The following is a 22,936-nucleotide window of genomic DNA, read 5'->3' on the forward strand; positions in this document are numbered from 1 at the left end:
TGCCTGTGGGTCCCTCAACCTGGAACAATACCTCCGTAGCTTCTTGTTGAGGCGGAGGCCATCATGTCTATGTGAGGAACCCCCCACCAATCGGTTACCTCCTCGAACACCTCAGGGTGGATGCCCCATTCTCCTGGATGGAGATCATGTCTGCTGAGGAAGTCTGCTTCCCAGTTGTCTACTCCCGGAATTAAGATTGCTGACATCGCTACAGCATGCCTTTCTGCCCAGATGAGGATTTTTGTCTCCTCTGACATTGCAGCCCTGCTCTTCGTTCTGCCTTGACGGTTTATGTAGGCCACTGTGGTCACGATGTCCGACTGCACCTGAACAGCCTGATCCTGTAGAAGGTGTGCTGCTTGAAGAAGGCCATTGTATACGGCACTTAGCTCCAGGATGTTTATCGGAAGAAGGGACTCCTGACTCGACCATCTTCCTTGGAATGTCTTCCCTTGAGCGACTGCTCCCGAACCACTTAGACTTGCATCCGTGGTTAGAAGGATCCAGTCCTGGACGCCGAACCTTCGGCCCTCCAGAAGGTGTGGTAGTTGTAGTCACCAGAGGAGCGACATCCTGGATTTCGGAGACAGACGTATCCTCTGGTGCATGTGTAGGTGAGATCCCGACCACTGGTCCAAGAGATCCAGTTGAAAGATCGAGCATGAAACCTTCCGTACTGCAGAGCCTCGTAGGAGGCAACCATCTTCCCCAGAAGGCGGATGCACTGATGAACAGACACCCTGGTAGGCTTCAAGACATCCCGGACCATGGTTTGAATCACCAACGCTTTCCCCACCGGTAGAAACACCCTCTGCACCTCCATGTCGAGGATCATCCCCAGGAAAGACAGCCTCCTTGTTGGCTCCAGATGAGACTTTGGAAGGTTCAGAATCCAACCGTGCTCCTTGAGCAGATGCGTCGTGAGAGCAATGGATCTTAACAACTTCTCCTTGGACGATGCCTTGATCAGCAGATCGTCCAGATATGGAATTATGTTCACCCCCTGATTGCGGAGGAGAACCACCATCTCTGCCATCACCTTGGTGAATACCCTCGGTGCCGTGGAGAGAACGAACGGCAGTGCCTGAAACTGATAGTGATCGTCTAACAGTGCAAACCTGAGATAAGCCTGATGCGGCGACCAAATGGGAATGTGGAGGTACGCATCCTTGATGTCCAGGGACACCAGGAACTCCCCCTCAGTCAGTCCTGAGATAACCGCCCTCAGAGACTCCATCTTGAATTTGAAGTCCCTGAGATAAGGGTTAAAAGATTTCAAGTTCAGAATTGGCCTTACTGAACCATCCTGCTTTGGTACCACAAAAAGGTTCGAATAGTAACCCTTGCTCAACTGATGAGGTGGAACTGGAACAATTACCTCGGACACTATCAATTTTTGGATAGCGTCCAGTAGAATAGCTCTGTCTGCCGACAAGCCTGATTTGAAGAATCGGTGCGGTGGGAGAGTTTGAAACCCCAACCTGTACCCCCGGGACACAATATCCTGTATCCAGGGGTCGAGGCCAGATGACACCCAGACGTGGCTGAAATGCCGGAGTCTCGCTCCCATCCTACCTTCCTCCAGGCTTTGCGGTCCACCATCATGCTGAGGACTGTGAGGTACCAGAAGCAGGCTTCTGGTCCTGGGAACCTGCGGAAGCAGGCTTTTTGGATTTGGCACGACCACCTCTAAAGATGGTGCGAGAGGCCTTGTTCTTTCTAGGTCTAGCGGGCCGAAAGGACTGTGACGTGTTGGGAGTAAAAGGCTTCTTCGTAGCCGATGCAGCTGAGGGGAGAAAAGGAGACTTACCCGCGGTAGCCGTGGCAATCCACGCATCCAGCGCCTCCCCAAACAGAGCCTGACCTGTATTTGACAGCCTAGAGACAGAGGCGTCAACTATAGGCGGGGACTCTCATTTTTTTCTATCATCTTCCAGGAAGGGAAAAGCAACCAGAACCCTTTTAGGGATCTGGAATTTTTTCTCCGGGTTTTCCCAGGCTTTTTCAAATATAGCATTTAATTCCTTAGATGCCGGAAAGGTGAGAGGGGCTTTCTTACTGTCTGTGAAAAAGGCCTCCTCAACCTGCTCAGGAGGAGTGTCAGAAATATGTAACACATCCCGCATGGCCTCAATCATCAACTGCACCCCCGTAGCAAGTGATGCCGATCCCCTCGACACATCTCCATCACCGTCTGCTGTGTCAGAATCGGTATCCGTGTCATCCTGCATAATCTGGGCAAGAGCACGTTTGTGAGAATGTACCGTAGGGGGCCCCCGAGGGAGCAGTATCTGACCATACTGCCATAGAGAACTGCAACACCTGAGTAGCATGCTCAGTCCTTGCAACCCTATCAGAAATCTGAGAAATAGCCCCCCTAAGAGAGGTCAACCTAGCTGGGATCTGCGCTACAACAATGCAATCCTGATTATATGGGATGGGATCTTCCTGAGAAGACAAATCCTCTGCAGCATATGAAACAGAGTCTCTAGACATGTTTGCTTGTACACCCCACATACACACAGGGTACAGGGCAGAGTTTCCCCCCCAAGAATGGCAGAGAGACACAGAGACTGGAGCCAACCCACACATCGCGCTATATAGGTATAGGAAGACCCTTAACCAGTGCTGTGTCCCTTAATAGGTGACACAATCTTTACACAGCCTCCCCTCCCTTCTACAACCCCCTGGTACCGTACAGATAGCTGGAGTTGCTCTGGAAGTACTGTTCTTCCACTGGCAGCGTGTCTGCAGGCAGGAAAATGGCGCTGAACGCTGCTGGGTCCAATCTGAGGAGAAGCTCCGCCCCCTTAATGGCGCTGTCTTCCCGCTCTTCCTAGATTATACTGGCCTGAGGATTTTGTGCTGGCTGAGATCCGCGGACCCCGACAGGCTTTCTGGTCAGTGTAGGGTTAAGGTGCCGGCTCAGGGCGCCCCCCCTAAGTACTGCTGAGCTACCTGGAGCGCAGTTAGTACTGCGCTCCTACCATGTAGCCGCCATCTTCACATCAGCTCCCCGCTGGTTAGGGAGCCGATGACTCACTCGCCACACGTCAGCTCTGTAAGGGGGTGGCGGCATGCTGCTGGGGTGAGCGTTCCCCTGCGGCGGGGAGCGATCTATCCCCTCTGGAGCTCAGTGTCCAGTCAGTCACTCAGACCCCGCAGGGCGAACACTGCTCCCCCTTTCAGTCCCTCGATGCAGGGAGGCTGTTGCCAGCAGCCTCCTGTAAAAAAACAAACTCTAAAATTAACTTACTGTATCTAAAGAAGCTCTGTAGAGCTCCCCTAGCTGTGACCGGCTCCTCCGGGCACATTTTCTAAACTGAGTCTGGTAGGAGGGGCATAGAGGGAGGAGCCAGCCCACACTCTCAAACTCTCAAAGTGCAAATGGCTCCTAGTGGACCAGTCTATACCCCATGGTACTAATATTGACCCCAGCATCCTCTAGGACGTAAGAGAAAATTTACATTCTACAGCAGGGATAGCCAAATGCATTCCATCCTAACATTCCTCTGGAGCTCCGGTCAGTTCACCTCCAGTCCAGCCACTTCTGCCCTCCAGAATAGAAGAGGGGGTCACTGGATTGAAGTCAGTGCAGTGGTGTAGGTGACCACTGACAGGAGAGTTATAATAATAGACAATGAACAATAAGAACATTTAAAAAAAATTTAAGAAAATAAATAGAATAGCTGCTATATAATTGATTATACCTTTACACTCAGTTGAGGATCCATATTATTTGAAATTCCATGTTGCAAGCACGTACCAAATGCCAGGAGCATGAGCTGCAAGGTGAGTTCGCACTGACTGCACTCTTGCAAATTGTCCAACAATGCAACAATAGGCGTTTCAGCAGGAAGTAGAGCCTTTTCTCCTGTTAGTTCACAAAAAGAGGACACAACCGAATACGGTTTACGTTGTGATGTAAAATGTACCGCTAACTACAAACAAAACTTTACCAACATGTCTTTGTAAATAAACTGAATAATCCCATAGTTATAACAGACTTGCAAGAGAGCCAGGATATTGCATAACAAAAAATGAATACAACACAGTTTAGAGAAATGAAACAAACAAAAAAAAGTCAAACCCATCAATTGTGGGAATTTGAAAATACAGTTGCTTTTATATATTTAGGTCCATATTACCTTTTATATATGGACAGCTTGCCAGATTTGAACAATCCAAAGGATACATCTTTTTGCCTGTGAAGTAAATAGGTAAAAACACTTTAAAAACAGCAACAAACAAATAAAAAAATATACAGCAAGCTCAAACATTTAATGAAGAGGTCCATCCTTAAATTTTGGGAGTTCTATCACCATAAATCAAGAACCAAATATGCATAAACATTCTAATGACTACATAAATATAGGGTTCAATAAATGCTATTAATATGGTGACTAGAAAACAATGACTCATTGATGCAGGTGTAATTACCAGCTGTACTTGGCACAAAAGCAGTAGTTAAGTCATAGGCAACTGGTAGAACCACCAATGGATCAAGGACAATTCCATCTTCACTGAAGAAATCTTCGTAAGTCCACTCTTCAAAATGATCTTTTTCACCTCCAAAGCTTGTATTCTATAATAGAAAACGAGGATCAAAGTTATAATACTTAAAACTGAACATAATTCACTTTAACAGAATATCTATACTGTACATATGATAAAACTGTACATAGCAAATTTATTATTTTACAAATCTACTTCTAGGGACTGTTTATGAACTGCAGAGATGAAATAAAAAAAAATAGGATTTTAATTACCTACTGGTAAATCCTTTTCTCGTAGTCCGTAGAGGATGCTGGGGTCCACATTAGTACCATGGGGTATAGACGGGTCCATTAGGAGCCACTGGCACTTTAAGAGTTTAATAGTGTGGCCTGCCTCCTCCCTCTATGCCCCTCCTACCAGATTCAGTCTAGAAACTGTGCCCGAGAAGACAGACAACTTCGAGAGAAGGATTTTACAGATAGTGGCGAGATTCACACCAGCTCACACAAACAAGGCAAACCAAGCTAACTAGCCTGAAAACTCAGCAACAGCTGAATAACATAACTGAACCAAGTAATAACACAGTACTTAACTAAGAACCAAGCAGTACTGAACCAAGTAACCACTGCAGGACAACGAAGTGTTGGGCGGGCGCCCAGCATCCTCTACGGACTACGAGAAAAGGATTTACCAGTAGGTAAGTAAAATCCTATTTTCTCATACGTCCTAGAGGATGCTGGGGTCCACATTAGTACCATGGGGATGTACCAAAGCTCCCAGAACGGGAGGGAGAGCGCGGAGGCTCCTGCAGAACTGATTGACCCAACTTCAGGTCCTCAGCGGCCAAGGTATCAAACTTGTAGAACTTAGCAAACGTGTTAGACGCAGACCACGAAGCCGCTCGGCAAAGCTGTAAAGTTGAGACACCCCAGGCAGCCACCCAGGAAGAACCCACCTTACGAGTAGAGTGGGCCTTAACAGAATTTAGACACGGCAGTCCTGCTGCAGAATACGCATGCTGGATAGTGAATCTGATCCAGCGAGAGATCGTCTGCTTAAAAGCAGGGCACCCAAGTTTCTTGGGATCATACAGGACAGACAGAGAATCCAATTTTCTGTGACGAGCAGTCCTCTTCACATAGATTTTCAGAGCCCTTACAACATCCAAGGATTTTGACGGAATTGAGGAGTCATTAGCAACTGGCACCACAATAGGTTGGTTCAGGGCTGCCATCAGAAATTGTGGGGCCCGGGACAGACAAAATAGGCAGGGCCCCCCCTCCCCATCCCATTCATAAATGAGCACAAGTTATGTACTAAAAATAGACCATTTTAAATATAAACTTCAATATTATTAAATAAAACAATGGCATAAAACAATGGTATAAAGCAGGCAAATCAATAAAACATGGGGTGAGATGTGCAGTCTCTCGGTGAGGATACATTAATATTAAACAGTCTCTGCAGGGTGACACATAATTCAAAAATCTTTGTTTTAGCTAGTTTACAATATCAGGTGACAAGAAAAGCTGTTATAAAATGGAGATGGATCCTATCGCAACCTGTGGTATGTGTTACATGATTTCTTGTCACATGCTATTGTGATCTAGCTATCACACCGCGGCAGGACAGCAGTGCGTCCCGCTGTAAGGACGTTCGGGATGCTGGCATTGCGTTCCCCCTCGGGAACCCGGCGTCGGTATAATGCCCGCCGGGATCCCGTGTGTCAGTAAGGTAACTGCTTCTCTCTAAAACAAAGGTTTATGAATGATGTGCCCTGCAGAGACTGTTTTATATAAATTTATCGTCGCAGAGAGACTGCACATCTCACCCCATGTCTGATGCTGCAGTTATTGCAAATTAGTATGATAATAATCCCCTTGGGGGCTAGGTGTGGCAGCCTGCAAGAGGCATATGTGGTAACACAGCACATGTTTGATGCATTGCAATTTACCAAACCTGGTCTACCTGTGTCTTCTATCCGTCCGTCCATCCGTCTTGCGGTCCGTGTCCCACTCTTCTGCTCTGTCCTCTGACCGGCAGGCTGGTTCCAGCTTCCTCTTCTCCTCCCTGTCTGTCATGCTGCGGTACGTGCCCCAGGATACTCCTCTGCTCCTTAGTTCGGCAGACGGCAGCTCCTCTCCTCTTCACTGGCGTGGCTCTGACCTCAGTCCTGCGGGCCGACTCCAGCCTCCTCTTCTCCTCCCTGTCCATCAGGCCGCGGCCCGTGTACCAGTCCACCACTCCTCTGCTCCTTACTCCGGCGAGTGGAAGCTCCTCTCCCCTTCAATGGCGCGACGTGACAGTATGATGTCACACCGCACTGTAGAAGAATAAATTTTATGTACAGGAAAGGAGAGCAGGAAATGAGCTGGGGGTGATTCTTCTCTGGCAGTCTGCGGCACAGCGTGGGAGGGAGAACAGGCAGCGACGGCAACAGCAGCCGGCGGTATGAGCAGCCCGGGCCCTCCATTCTCTGTGAGAGTGGCCAGGCCTGGGACAAGTGTACCCAGGGTACCCCCTTGATGGCGGCCCTGGGTTGGTTGATATGAAAAGCCGACACAACCTTTGGGAGGAACTGCTGACGAGTCCGGAGCTCAGCTGTATCTTCATGGAAGATCAAATAGGGGTTTTTACAAGACAAAGCCCCCAACTCCGACACACGTCGAGCAGAAGCTAAGGCCAACAAAGTGACAGCCTTCCACGTGAGAAACTTGATTTCAGCCTCCTGTAGAGGCTCGAACCAATTTGATTGGAGGAACTGCAACACCACGTTAAGATCCCAGGGTGCCATAGGCGGCACAAAGGGAGGCTGGATGTGCAGAACCCCTTTCAAAAAAGTCTGAACCTCAGGGATGGAAGCCAGCTGTTTCTGGAAGAAAATGGATAAGGCTGAAATCGGGACCTTTACGGATCCCAACCTCAGGCCCATATCCACACCTGCTTGCAGGAATAGGAGAAACCATCCCAGTTGAAAGTCCACCGTAGGAAACTTCTTGGATTCACACCAAGATACATACTTTTTCCAAATGTGATAGTAATGTTAAGACGTTACTCCTTTCCTAGCCTGTATCAGGGTAGGAATAACCTTGTTCGGAATGACTTTCCGACCAAATATCTGGCGTTCAAACTCCATGCCGCCAAACATAGCCGCGGTAAGACTTGATAAGCGAACGGCCCCTGTTGTAACAGGTCCTCCAAAGAGGAAGAGGCCTCGGATCTTCCAGCAGGAAACCCAGAAGATCTGCGTACCAAGCCCTTCTTGGCAAGTCGGGAGCAATGAGGATTGCCTGAACTCTTGTACTCCTTATGAGCTTTAGAATCCTTGGAATGAGTCGAAGTGGAGGAAACATGTACACCGATTGGGACACCCACGGAGACACCAGAGCATGCACTGCCACTGCTTGCGGGTCTCTCGACCTGGAACAATACCTCCGAAGCTTCTTGTTGAGACGAGAGGCCATCATGTCTATCTAAGGAACCCCCCAAAGATGTGTCACTTCCTTGAACACCTCTGGATGGAGGTCCGCTTCCCAGTTGTCCACTCCTGGAATGAAAATTGCTGACTGTGCCAACGCGTGTTTTTCTGCCCAGAGGATGATACTTGTTACCTCTGACATTGCAGCTCTGCTCTTCGTTCCGCCCCGACGGTTGATGTAGGTCACCATCGTTACATTGTCCGACTGTACTTGAATGGCACAATCTCACAGAAGATGTGCCGCTTGGAGAAGACCGTTGTACACGGCCCTTAGTTCCAGAATGTTTATTGGAAGACTGGATTCCAGACTTGACCACCTTCCTTGGAGGAGGCAACCATCTTCCCCAAAGGCGGAATGCACTGATGAACCGATACCCGGGCTGGCTTCAGGACATCCCGGACCATTGTTTGAATCACCAACGCTTTTTCCTCCGGTAGAAACACCCTCTGCACTTCCGTGTCGAGGATCATCCCCAGGAAAGACAATCTCCTTGTCGGCTCCAAATGTGACTTCGGAAGGTTCAGGATCCAACCATGTTCCCTGAGCAGACGATTCGTGAGGGCAATGGACTGCAACAAGGTCTTCCTGGTCGATGCCTTTATTAGCAGATCGTCCAGATATGGAATTATGGGGGTAATTCAGAGTTGATTGCAGCAGCAAATTTGTTAGCAGTTGGGCAAAACCATGTGCACTGCAGGGGGGGGGGGGGGGGGCAGATATAAGATTTAGGTGGGATTTAGGTGCAGTTAGATTTAGGTGGGTTATTTTGTTTCTGTGCAGGGTAATACTGGCTGCTTTATTTTTACACTGCAATTTAGATTGCAGATTGAACTCACCACACCCAAATCTATCTCTCTCTGCACATGTTATATCTGCCTCCCCTGCAGTGCACATGGTTTTGCCCAATTGCTATCAAAAATCCTGCTGCAATCAACTTGGAATTACCCCCCATGTTCACTCCCCGTCTGTGTAGGAGAACCATCATTTCTGTCATCACCTTGGTGAACACCCTCGGTGCCGTGGAGAGACCAAATGGCAGTGCCTGAAACGGATAGTGACTGTCTAACAGTGCAAACCTGAGATAAGCCTGGTGCGGCGGCCAAATCGGAATGTGGAGGTTCGCATCCTTGATATCCAGGGATACCAGAAATTCTCATTTCTCTAGACCTGAGATCACAGCTCTCAGAGATTCCATTTTGAACTTGAACTACCTCAGACAAGGGTTTAATGATTTCAAGTTCAAAATCGGTCTGACCGAACCATCCGGTTTCGGTACCATGAATAGGTTTGAATAGTAACCCTTGTTTTGCATATGCGGTGGAACTGTAACAATGACCGCTGACCTTTCCAATTTTTGAATGGCTTCCTGTAGGGCAGCCCTGTCTGTCAGTAAATCTGGCAAGCCTGATTTGAAGAATCGGTGAGGTGGGAGTTCTTGAAACTCTAGTCCAGAGGTTCTCAAACTCGGTCCTCGGGGGCACACACAGTGCATGTTTTGCAGGCCTCCTCACAGAATCGCAAGTGAAATAATTAGCTCCACCTGTGGACCTTTTAAAATGTGTCAGTGAGTAATTAATACACCTGTGCACCTGCTGGGTTACCTGCAAAACATGCACTGTGTGTGCCCCCGAGGACCGAGTTTGAGAACCTCTGCTCTAGTCTGTACCTCTGGGATACAATATCCTGTACCCAGGGGTCCAGGCCGGACGACACCCAGACATTGCTGAAACGTCTGATCCTCGCACCCACCAGACCGTCCTCCATGCTGTGCGGTCCACCATCATGCTGAGAATTTTGAGGAACCAGAAGCAAGCTTCTGGTCCTGGGAGCCTGCAGGTGCAGGCTTTTTGGATTTTGCATGCCCACCTCTAAAGAAAGTGGTAAGGGGCTTGGACTTTTTTGTCTTAGCGGTCCCAAAGGACTGCGATGCAGATGAACAAAATGGTTTCTTCGTAGATGGCATAGCTGAGAGAAGAAAAGGTGACTTACCCGCGGTTGCCGTGGAAATCCACGCATCCAACACTTCCCCAAATATAGCCTGACCTGTGTCGGGTAGGTTCTTCACACTTCTCCTGGATTCCGCAACTGCCGACCATTGGCGTAGCCAGAGTCCCCTGCGAGCTGAGACAGACATGGAAGATATCCTTGCAGTCAGCGTACCCAGGTCCTTCATGGATTCCACCATGAACCCTGCAGAATCCTGTATGTTACATAAAAACAGTTCAATGTCATTTCTATCCATTGTATCTAAGTCTTCTAGTAACAAGCCTGACCACTTTACTATAGCTTTTGGGATCCATGCACAGGCAATAGTAGACCTTAACGCCACTCCTGAAGCCGTGTATATGGATTTGAGCGTAGTGTCAATCTTACGATCAGCCGGTTCTTTTAACGCAGTAGATCTAGGGACAGGTAAAACCACCTTTTTTGACAGTCTGGAAACAGATGCGTCAACTATGTGTGGGTTTTCCCATATTTTTCTATCCACCTCAGGGAAGGGAAGAGCAACCAGAACCCTCTTGGGGATCTGGAATTTTTTCTCCGGAATTCCCAGGATTTTTCAAATAAAGCATTTAATTCTTTAGACCAGTGGTTCTCAAACTCGGTCCTCAGGACCCCACACAGTGCATGTTTTGCAGGTAACCCAGCAAGTGCACAGGTGTATTAATTACTCACTGACACATTTTAAAAGGTCCACAGGTGGAGCTAATTATTTCACTTGTGATTCTGTGAGGAGACCTGCAAAACATGCACCGTGTGGGGTCCTGAGGACCGAGTTTGAGAACCTGTGCTCTAGACGCAGGAATGGTTAGCGAGGCTTTCTTATTGTCTGTGAAGTAAGACTCCTCAACCTGCTCAGGTGGTGTGTCAGTAATGTTTAACACATCTCTAATGGCCTCAATCATGAGCTGCACCCCCTTAGCCAGAGATGCCGTCCCCCCTCAGCACATCCCCATCACTGTCTGCCGTGTCAGAGTCGGTATTCATGTCTTACATAATCTGGGCAAGTGCACGTTTCTTTGGGAATATGCTAGGGGATTGAGAAGGAATAGGAACAGAACCTAACCAAACAGCCATAAAATTCTTTAAAATCTGAGTTTCCATCTCAATATGAGCTACCCTAGTAGAGATTCTGGCTCTTTAATAGGAATCTGAGACAATACATTACATTCCTGGGTACATGGAATGGATTCTTCTGGGGATGAAACGTCCTCTGCAGCATAAGACACAGCTTCCCTGGACATGACTATGTGAGAAAACATACACCCACACACAGGAAAATGTCAGACACAGTTTCCCCCAAGTACCTTCAGAGAAACACAGAGCTTGGAGCCAGCGCTTCCCTAGGTATAAATAATACAAATACCGGGCGCTGACTGTGTACCTTAATAGACTACACAGTAATTATACAGCCTTCTCCCCCTTCTACAACCCCTGGTACCGCACAGAATAGCTGGAGTCGTGTGGAGGGACAGCTCTCCCTGTCAGCGTCTCTGTAGCTGGATCTACATGGAGGAAAATGGCGATGACCGCTGCTGGGTCCGCTCTGAGAAGCTCCGCCCCCTGAAACATGGCGCTGCTTCCCGCATTTTACATCTTTATACTGGCCTGAGGTATGGTGCTGGCAGCGTTACCGAGGGTCCTGACAGCCTGAGTGACCAGTGTAGGGTATAGGTGCCCCTCATAGCGCTGCACTGTGTACCGCTGATCCCCCGGAGCGGTTAGTACTGCGCTTTCACCCTGTTGCCGCCATTTTCACACCGGCTCCACGATTGCCGGGGCGCCGGTAACTCACTCGCCACCGGAATATTCTGGCGGCATGCTGCGGGAGTGAGCGGTTGCCTGGGGCGGCTAACGATCATCACCCTCAGGAGCTCAGTGTCCTGTCAGCGGAGATAGTGGCCATAAACCTATCAAGGTTGGACACTACTCCCCCCCCTAAGTCCCACGAAGCAAGGAGGCTGTTGCCAGTAGCCTCCCTGTGGTTAACAATAAAACTAGAAAAACTTCTATGGAGCTCCCCTAGCTATGACCGGCTCCTCCGGGCACATTTTCTAAATGGAGTCTGGTAGGAGGGGCATAGAGGGAGGAGCCAGCCCAAACTATTAAACTCTTAAAGTGCCAGTGGCTCCTAGTGGACCCGTCTATACCCCATGGTACTAATGTGGACCCCAGCATCCTCTAGGACGTATGAGAAATTCAGAATTTTTGTATGTCTGTTCGTTCTGGCATCACACAAACTACTGGATGAGTGTGGATCTCCTTTTTGTAAAGCTTAGTGGTCTAGAAGTAAAAACTATGTATGATCCTGATGTGACATCATGGAGGGGAGCAGAACAGGAAAAAAACAGACACTTAAAACTCTGCGCACTGAAAGTTGGTGTTCCGACTATGCTTCTATAGGACTTGACTCTGCCCAAGTTATGCAATGGAACACGACTTAAAGTGACTGCTCTGGAGAGGAACATAATTGGGGCAGAGATTCTAATGGGGTGTGGTGAAGGTGAGATTATGTTTATGCCACATATACCCCTTATCCCCAACAATTTCTGCTTGCTATGCTGATCAACAAGTCACAAGGACAAACGCTCAAAGGTTGCAGGAGTAGATATCAGGACCAGCTGCATCTCCATGGGTAGCATTACGTGGCTTGCTCACGAGTTAGTAGCCCCAAGCAATCCTTTGTGTTAATCCATGAAGGAAAAACTGCAAATATTGTTTACAAAGAAATTTTGTAATTAATGTGCACAATCTCCTACATAACTGCCCAGATCTGTAACTCTGTGACTGTGTGGCTAAGGCTGGGCGGAGTCACAGATCAGGCCAAACACCTCGCCGCCATATTCCCCGCCGGACGTGTCCTCGTCCTCCCGGTTCATGGCTCCCGTGCTGCGGTTAGGAGAGCGGCTGAGCCCGGCCACAGGATGAGGCCACCTCCCGCCGTTGCTGCAGCCACCGCGGCTACTGACTCACTGTCAGCCACCGCGTTCTCCTCCTCCCACTTCACGGCTCCTGTGCTGCGGTTAGGAGGGCAGCTTAGCCCGGCCACAGGAGGAGGCCGCATCCCGCTGCTGCCACCGTGGCTTCCAGTCTTCCCTCTCCCGACTCACTGTCAGCCGCCGGGGGTGCGTCCAGTGTCACTGAGCGGCGCGCTCCCTCCCATCACCTGCTGCAGATAGCAGGAGATCTGTTTAAATTCGTTTTGCCAAACTTTTTTGATACACTCGCCAAAGAGTATAAGATTTTTTTCACAGCATCGTTAGGACAAAAGTTTCTTATTCTGAATAAATTAAATTACGTAAATTGTGCTTATATCATTCTAAAGGGCCCCATACACTACAGCGACATGTCTGACCCTCATGTCGCATAAGATACATCGTATGTGGTCCTTTTGCATACGATGTATCTCATGCGATCCCATCCATGCCTGTGGGAACTAACATATCACGAGTGCAGCATTAATGATCTAGGGGCTCCGATCTGATGCTAACGGGACCGGGCATCGGATCGGATTTTCATCCTTTTTATCGGCCTGAAAGGTCGAAATATACGTTATGATAAGAACTTACCACTTATAATAAGATTTTACTTACCGGTAAATCTATTTCTCGTAGTCCGTAGTGGATGCTGGGGACTCCGTAAGGACCATGGGGATAGACGGGCTCCGCAGGAGACATGGGCACTTTACGAAAGAATTTGGATACTGGTGTGCTCTGGCTCCTCCCTCTATGTCCCTCCTCCGGACCTCAGTTAGAGAAACTGTGCCCGGAAGAGCTGACAGTACAAGGAAAGGATTTTGGTAATCCAGGGCAAGATTCATACCAGCCACACCAATCACACCGTATAACTTGTGATAAACTTACCCAGTCAACAGTATGAACAACAACAGAGCATCAGTTCAACCCTGATGCAACCATAACATAACCCTTATTGCAGCAATAACTATATACTAGTATTGCAGAAGAAGTCCGCACTTGGGACGGGCGCCCAGCATCCACTACGGACTACGAGAAATAGATTTACCGGTAAGTAAAATCTTATTTTCTCTAACGTCCTGGTGGATGCTGGGGACTCCGTAAGGACCATGGGGATTATACCAAAGCTCCCAAACGGGCGGGAGAGTGCAGATGACTCTGCAGCACCGATTGAGAAAACGCAAGGTCCTACTCAGCCAGGGTATCAAACTTGTAGAACTTTGCAAAAGTGTTTGAACCTGACCAAGTAGCCGCTCGGCATAGCTGTAATGCCGAGACCCCTCGGGCAGCCGCCCAAGAAGAACCCACCTTCCTAGTGGAATGGGCCTTAACTGATTTTGGCAGCGGCAAGCCAGCCGCAGAATGAGCCTGCTGAATCATGTTACAGATCCAGCGAGCAATAGTCTGCTTTGAAGCAGGAGCACCAAGCTTGTTGGAAGCATACAGGATAAACAAAGCCTCTGTTTTCCTGACCCTAGCCGTTCTGGCTACATAAACCTTCAAAGCCCTGACCACATCAAGCAACTCGGACTCCTCCAAGTCAGTAGTAGCCACAGGCACCACAATAGGTTGGTTTATATGAAAGGATGAAACCACTTTCGGCAGGAATTGTGGACGGGTCCGCAATTCTGCTCTATCCGCATGGAAAACCAGATAGGGGCTTTTATGTGACAAAGCCGCCAATTCTGACACACGCCTAGCCGAAGCCAAGGCTAGTAGCATGACCACCTTCCACGTGAGATATTTCAATTCCACCGTTTTGAGTGGTTCAAACCAGTGGGATTTCAGGTAACTCAACACCACGTTAAGATCCCAAGGTGCCACTAGAGGCACAAAAGGGGGCTGAATATGCAGCACTCCCTTTACAAACGTCTGAACTTCATGGAAAAGAAGCCAGCTCTTTTTGAAAGAAAATGGATAGGGCCGAAATCTGGACCTTAATGGAACCCAATTTTAGGCCCAAAGTCACTCCCGACTGTAGGAAGTGAAGGAAACGGCCCAGCTGGAATTCCTCCGTAGGGGCATTCCTGGCCTCACACCAAGCAACATATTTTCGCCATATACGGTGATAATGTTGAGCTGTCACATCCTTCCTAGCCTTTATCAGCGTAGGAATGACCTCATCCGGAATGCCGTTTTCTGCTAGGATCCGGCGTTCAACCGCCATGCCGTCAAACGCAGCCGCGGTAAGTCTTGGAACAGACAGAGCCCCTGTTGCAACAAGTCCTGTCTTAGAGGAAGAGGCCACGGGTCCTCTGTGAGCATTTCTTGCAGATCTGGATACCAAGTCCTTCGTGGCCAATCAGGAACAATGAGTATTGTTCTCACTCCTCTTTTTCTTATGATTCTCAGCACCTTGGGTATGAGAGGAAGAGGAGGAAATACATAGACCGACTGGAACACCCACGGTGCCACCAGGGCGTCTACAGCTATCGCCTGAGGGTCTCTTGACCTGGCGCAATACCTCTGTAGTTCTTTGTTGAGGCGGGATGCCATCATGTCCACCTGTGGCAGTTCCCACCGACTTGCAATCTGTGCGAAGACTTCCTGATGAAGTCCCCACTCTCCCGGGTGGAGGTCGTGCCTGCTGAGGAAGTCTGCTTCCCAGTTGTCCACTCCCAGGATGAACACTGATGACAGTGCGCTTACGTGCAAAGAATTCTGGTGGCTTCCGCCATCGCCACCCTGCTCCTTGTGCCGCCTTGTCGGTTTACATGAGCCACAGCGGTGATGTTGTCTGACTGAATCAGAACCGGTTGGTCGCGAAGCAGGGTCTCCGCTTGACGTAGGGCGTTGTATATGGCCCTTAGTTCCAGGATGTTGATGTGAAGGCAAGTCTCCTGACTTGACCACAGACCTTGGAAATTTCTTCCCTGTGTGACTGTGTGACTGCTCCCCACCCTCGGAGGCTTGCATCCGTGGTCACCAGGACCCAGTCCTGAATGCCGAATCTGCGGCCCTCGAGAAGGTGAGCACTCTGCAGCCACCACAGGAGAGACACCCTGGCCCTGGGGGATAGGGTGATTAACCGATGCATCTGAAGATGTGATCCAGACCATTTGTCCAGTAAATCCCATTGAAAGGTCCTCGCACGGAACCTGCCGAAGGGAATGGCCTCGTATGATGCCACCATGTTTCCCAGGACTCGAGTGCAGTGATGCACTGACACCTGTTTTGGTTTTAATAGGTTCCTGACCAGTGTCATGAGTTCCTGAGCTTTCTCTATCGGGAGATAAACCCTTTTCTGGTTTGTGTCCAGAATCATGCCCAGGAAAGGCATACGAGTCGTAGGAACCAACTGCGACTTTGGAATATTTAGAATCCAGCCGTGTTGCCGTAACACTTCCAGAGAACGTGCTACGCTGATCAGCAACTGCTCTCTTGATCTCGCTTTTATGAGATCGTCCAAGTATGGGATAATTTTGACCCCTTGCTTCCGCAGGAGTACCATCATTTCCGCCATTACCTTGGTAAATATTCTCGGAGCCGTGGAAAGACCAAACGGCAACGTCTGAAATTGGTAATGACAATCCTGTATCACAAATCTGAGGTACGCCTGATGAGGTGGATAAATGGGGACGTGAAGGTATGCATCCTTTATGTCCAGAGACACCATAAAATCCCCCCCTTCCAGGCTTGCGATGACCGCTCTCAGCGATTCCATCTTGAACTGGAACCTTTTCAGGTACATGTTCAGGGAATTTAAATTCAATATGGGTCTGACCGAACCGTCCGCTTTCGGTACCACAAACATGGTCGAATAATAACCCCTTCCTTGTTGAAGTGGGGGAACCTTGACCACCACCTGCTGAAGATACAATTTGTGAATTGCAGTTAACACTATTTCCCTCTCGAGGGGGGAAGCTGGCAGGGCCGATTTGAGGTATCGGTGAGAGGGCATCTCTTCGAATTCCAGCTTGTATCCCTGAGACACAATATCTATTGCCCAACTGGGAGTGAACCCACTTGTGGCTGAAATTTCAGAGACGCGCCCCCACCGGGCCTAGCTCCGCCTGTGGAGCCCCAGCGTCATGCGGTGGATTTTGTGGAAGCCGGGGAGGACTTCTGTTCCTGGGAACTAGCTGTGTTGTGCAGCTTCTTTCCTCTGCCCCTGCCCCTGGCAAGAAAGGACACACCTCGGACTTTCTTGTTTTTCTGTGATCGAAAGGACTGCATTTGGTAATACGGTGCTTCCTTAGGCTGTGAGGAAACATATGGCAAAAAATTTGACTTTCCAGCAGTAGCTGTGGAGACCAGGTCCGAGAGACCCTCCCCAAATAATTCCTCACCCTTGTAAGGTAAAACCTCCATGTGCCTTTTTGAGTCGGCATCACCTGTCCATTGCCGAGTCCACAGGACCCTTCTGGCAGAAATCGACATAGCATTTATTCTAGAACCCAGTAGGCTAATGTCTCTTCGAGCATCTCTCATATAAAGGACAGCGTCTTTAATATGCCCCAGGGTCAATAATATAGTATCCTTGTCTAAGGCATCAATTTCCTCAGATAAGGTATCCGTCCATGCTGCTACAGCACTACACACCCAGGCCGACGCGATTGCTGGCCTCAGTAAGGTACCTGAATGTGTATAAATGGACTTCAGGGTACCCTCCTGTTTTCTATCCGCAGCATCTTTGAGGGTGGCCGTATCCTGTGACGGCAGGGCTACCCTCTTGGATAAGCGTGTTAAAGCTTTGTCCACCCTAGGGGAGGATTCCCAGCGTAACCTGTCCGTTGGCGGGAAAGGATACGCCATAAGAATCCTTTTGGAAATCTGCAGTTTTTTATCTGGAGATTCCCAAGCCTTTTCACATAACTCATTGAGCTCGTGTGAGGGGGGAAAAGTTACCTGCGGCTTCTTTTCCCCATACATATGTACCCTCCTGTCAGGGACTGGGTTTTCCTCTGTGATGTGCAACACATCCTTAATTGCTATAATCATATAATGGATGGATTTAGCCAATTTTGGCTGTAACTTTGCATCATCGTAATCGACACTGGAGTCAGAATCCATGTCGGTATCCGTGTTAATAATTTGGGATAGTGGGCGCTTCTGAGACCCTGTCGGCCTCTGCGACATAGGATCAGGCATGGGTTGGGACCCTGACTATCCTAAGGCTTCAGCTTTTTCTAACCTTTTATGTAAGGAATTAACATTATCATTTAAAACCTTCCACATATCCATCCAATCAGGTGTCGGCGCCATCGGCGGAGACACCACATTCATTTGCTCCCGCTCTGCTTCCACATAGCCTTCCTCATCAGACATGTCGACACAAGCGTACCGACACACCACACACACACACACACACACACACACACACACACACACAGGGAATGCCCTTTTTGAAGACAGTTCCCCCACAAGGCCCCTTGGAGAGACAGAGAGAGAGTATGCCAGCACACACCCCAGCGCTATAACCCAGGAATAACACAGTAACTTAATGTTAACCCAGTAGCTGCTGTTTACATAGTGTTTTTGCGCCCCCCCTCTCTTTTTACCCTCTTCTACCGTGATCTGCAGGGGAGAGCCTGGGGAGCTTCTTCTAAGCGGAGCTGTGGAGAAAAAAATGGCGCTGGTGAGTGCTGAGGAAGAAGCCCCGCCCTCTCGACGGCGGGCTTCTGTCCCGCTCAAATATACATTTTCTTGGCGGGGGCTCATACATATATACAGTGCCCAACTGTATATATGTGTAATTTTGCCAAAAGAGGTCCATATGCTGCCCATGGCGCCCCCCCCCCCCCCCCCTGCGCCCTGCACCCTTACAGTGACCGGAGTATGTGAGGTGTGTGGGAGCAATGGCGCACCGCTGCAGTGCTGTGCGTTACCTCAGTGAAGAACGGAGTCTTCTGCCGCCGATTTCGAAGTCTTCTTGCTTCTCACACTCACCCGGCTTCTGTCTTCCGGCTCTGCGAGGGGGGCGGCGGCGCGGCTCTGTGATCGGACGACGAGGGGGACGGCGGCGCGGCTCTGGGATCGGACGACGAGGGGGACGGCGGCGCGGCTCTGGGATCGGACGACGAGGGTGAGATCCTGCGTACGATCCCTCTGGAGCTAATGGTGTCCAGTAGCCTAAGAAGCAGGACCTAGCTTCAGAGAGTAGGGCTGCTTCTCTCCCCTCTGTCCCACAATGCAGGGAGTCTGTTGCCAGCAGAGCTCCCTGAAAATAAAAAACCTAACAAAATACTTTCTCACAGCAAGCTCAGGAGAGCTCACTGAAAAGCACCCAGCTCGTCCGGGCACAGTATCAAACTGAGGTCTGGAGGAGGGGCATAGAGGGAGGAGCCAGAGCACACCAGAATCTAAATTCTTTCTTAAAGTGCCCATGTCTCCTGCGGAGCCCGTCTATCCCCATGGTCCTTACGGAGACCCCAGCATCCACTAGGACGTTAGAGAAAACGGTATTTCTCCTAAGTCTACAGGATAACAATGGGATATGATGAAGTGACAGCGGATTTGCACGTATCTGTCAAAGCTTTTCCGGCCTCCCAGCATGCAACGGGCCCGTCCATATACCCCCGCCTCCCGGCTCAGGCAAATCAGTTGTATTCCAAAGCTCAAGGCAGGAACATCATAGATAGCACTAATCAAGCGATAAGAACACACATGCACACCCTTCCGTACCAGAAGGAAGAGGTTTGTGAGTAAAAGGAGCCTCAAATCAGGTGCGTCAGGGTGGGATCCCTGTGGACTTAGGAGAAATACCGTTATCAAGGGTAAGTTCTTACCATAACGTATCATTCTCCGGCAGGGTCCACAGGTTATCCACAGGATAACAATGGGATTTCCCAAAGCAATTTACTGGTGGGGACGCTCCTGATTAGACAGGAGAATCGTTCGCCTGAATTCAGTGTCATGAGAGGCAAAGGTATCCAAGGCATAATGTCTAATGAATGTGTTAATGGAAGACCATGTGACCGCCTTACATATCTGTTCTGCTGAAGCACCACGTTGTGCTGCTCATGAAGGACCTACCCTACGAGTAGAATGAGCAGAGACATTAGCCGGAACAGGGAGATCAGCCTGAGAATATGTTTCTGAAATCGTCATCCAAAGCCCTCTTGCCAGTGTCTGCTTATCAGCAGGCCATACTCTCTTGTGAAATCCGTAGAGAATGAAGAGAGAATCTGTTTTCCTGATGGCACTGGTACGATCCACGTAGATCCTTAATGCACTGACCACGTCCAGCAATGCATCTCCCGCAGAAAGGCACGGTACCTGGAAAGCCGGGGCTACAATTTCTTCATTAAGGTGGAAATTAGACACCACCTTTGGAAGATACCCAAATATAGTTCTGCAAACTGCTTTATCTGGATAAAAAATCAGAAATAGGGAATGATATGATAATGCCCTTAAATCTGATACTCTTCAAGCTGACGCCATAGCCAGTAGAAAGAGAACTTTAGCTGTTAACCATTTAAGATCCACTTTATTAAGTGGCTCAAACGGGGCAACTTGAAGGGCTTTCAGGACTAGACTTAAGTCCCAAAGCACTGTAGGAGGAACAAAAGGAGGTTGAATGCGCAGCATTCCCTGGAAAAAAAAAATACGCACATCCTGTAAATTTGCAATTTTCTTTTGGAACCATACAGTCAATGCCGACACTTGCACTCTCAAGGAAGCCACCTTCAAACCTTTATCCATTCCTGCCTGAAGGAATGCTACGACCCTGGAAAACTGAAAGACTTAGGGTCCATTTTCCGTTGACTGCACCAATGAATATACGTTTGCCATATTTGGTGATAAATGCGAGCTGAGGAAGGTTTCCTTGCTCTGAGCATAGTTTGAATTACCTGTTGTGAAAATCCTCTTGACTTCAGGATAGAGGTTTCAAGAGCCACGCCGTCAAAGACAGTTGATCCAGATGTCTGTGATAACAAGGACTCTGCAGCAGTAGATCTGGATGTTGAGGGAGCAGAAGTGGAACATCCATCGACATCCTCTGCAGATCTGTGTACCAATGCCTTCTGGGACAAGCCGGAGCTATTAGTATCACGGTACCTTTTCCTTGCTTTATCTTTCTCACCACCCTGCGTAATAGGGTGATGGGAGGAAATACATAAACCAGATGAAAATCCCATCTCACAGACAGGGCATGAACAAAGATCGCTCTGGGATACTTTGTTCTTGACCCGTAAGCGAGCATTTTGCTGTTCAGATGGTACGCCATGAGATCTATCTCTGGCAACCTCCACTTGTCTACTAGAGTCTGGAAGACCTCCGGATGTAGAGCCCATTCGCTTGCCTGAATGGCGTTTCGACTGAGAAAGTCCTCTTCCCAGTTTAGGACTCCCGGAACGAACACTGCGGACAAGGCTGGATAATGAAGTTCTGCCCACTTTAGTATGTGACTTACCTTCTTCATCGCTTTTCAGCTGCGAGTTCCTCCCTGATGGTTGAGGTACACTACTGCCATCGCATTGTCCGAGTGGATCTGGACTGGTTATCCCCGAAGAATGTCCTTTGCCTTAATCAGTGCCATATATATGGCCCAAAGTTCCATTTATATTTTTTGGCAGGCAACTTTCTTCCTTGGTCCATTGCCCCTGAAAACACAAAACCTTCCTGACACTGCTCCCCAGCCCTGGAGACTGGCATCTGTCGTCAGAATTTCCCAATCTGATATTCAAAAGGGTCTCCCCTGGTCTACATGGTATGTCTGTAGCCACCAGGCTAATGACCTTCTTACTTCTAACGTAAGAACCATAGTCTGTGCTTTTATCGTCTGATGCAACTCATTCCATTTGGCAAGAATCAGATGCTGCAGAGGCCTCGAGTGGAATTGTGCATACTCCTACATGTCGAATGTTGACACCATCAAACCCATCACGGGCATTGCTGCGTAAATGGATACCTTTTGACTTTGTAACAAGTCCGGAATCCTTGACTGAACCTTGGATATCTTGTTCAGAGGTAAAATTACTCTCTGAAGCCTTGAATCCAGTACAGCCCCCAAGTGAGTCATCCGTTGTGACAGAACCAAAGAAGATTTTGCCCAATTTATGAGCCACCCGTGGATCTGCAGACACGTTATTGTCTGTTGCAGAGGACATAAGAGAAATTCCTGCGTCTGTGCCAGGATTAAAAGATCATCGAGGTATGGAAAAATTCTTATCCCCTGCTTGCGGAGATAAGATGCCATTACCACCATAATCTTGGTAAATACTTTGGGGGCTGTGGCTAACCCAAAAGGTAGGGCCTGGAACTGAAAATGCTGTTGGAAAATGCGGTTTCCATGTGAAACCGAGGTACCCAAATGTATTTGTTCAGTACTTTGAGATTGAGAATAGGCCAAAATGACCCATTTGGCTTCTGAACTAAAAACAGGTTTGAGTAAAAACCCTGTCTTGTTGTGCAGGAGGAACTGGAATGACTACTTCTGACTGAAGCAATTTCTGGACTGCCTCTAACAAAGCCCTGGCCTTTGTCTCTACCCGAGACAGGCTGATACAAAAAAAAAAAAACCTTCGAGGAGGGTGCCTCATGAAGGCAAATGCATAACCTAGAGATACCGCTTCCTGCATCCAGGCATCTGTTGTAGACTGCTGCCAGATCTGTGCAAACTGAAGAAGTCGGCCCCCCACCCTGGGGTCCCCAGGTGGAGGCCCACACCATCAGGCTGATGGCTTATTATCTGTTTTACCAACCGGTCCTCTGGTAGCCCAATGCTTTTTAGTCTTACCAGACTTGTTGTATTGGGGCTGCTTGCCATCACACTTTTTCCTTTAGCTTTTCCTTGAGACCGAAACGCCGGAACTTTAGGTTTGAAATTGTATGTGGAAGGAAACGACCTTCTTGGAGTTTGCTTCTGACTCCAGAATATTTGTCAATTCTTTACCAAAAAGAATATCTCCAGAAAAGCACAGAGATTCCAAAACCTTCTTAGATTCTGAATCAGCTTTCCATGTATGTAGCCAAACTGCTCTGCGAGCAGCTATTGTTGAAGCTGATGCCCTAGAGGCAATAGTACCCATATCTAATGCT

The 22,936-nt window shown here is 48.8% G+C and overlaps 1 protein-coding gene across 3 annotated transcripts in view; it reads right to left on the reverse strand.

The window, feature by feature from the left end:
• KNTC1 (kinetochore associated 1) overlaps nt 1-22,936 on the reverse strand; it is a 736,750-nt gene that overhangs the window by 235,512 nt on the left and 478,302 nt on the right. For all 3 annotated transcript variants that reach the window (XM_063964446.1, XM_063964444.1, XM_063964445.1), the window contains exons 37-39: nt 4,441-4,585; nt 4,149-4,205; nt 3,711-3,874 (exon numbers count right to left, since the gene is read on the reverse strand). In XM_063964446.1, coding sequence (XP_063820516.1) covers nt 3,711-3,874; nt 4,149-4,205; nt 4,441-4,585 — 366 coding nt within the window. The remainder of the gene's footprint in view (nt 1-3,710; nt 3,875-4,148; nt 4,206-4,440; nt 4,586-22,936) is intronic.

Source organism: Pseudophryne corroboree, chromosome 1, assembly GCF_028390025.1.
Source record: "Pseudophryne corroboree isolate aPseCor3 chromosome 1, aPseCor3.hap2, whole genome shotgun sequence".
Classification (NCBI taxonomy): domain Eukaryota; kingdom Metazoa; phylum Chordata; class Amphibia; order Anura; family Myobatrachidae; genus Pseudophryne; species Pseudophryne corroboree.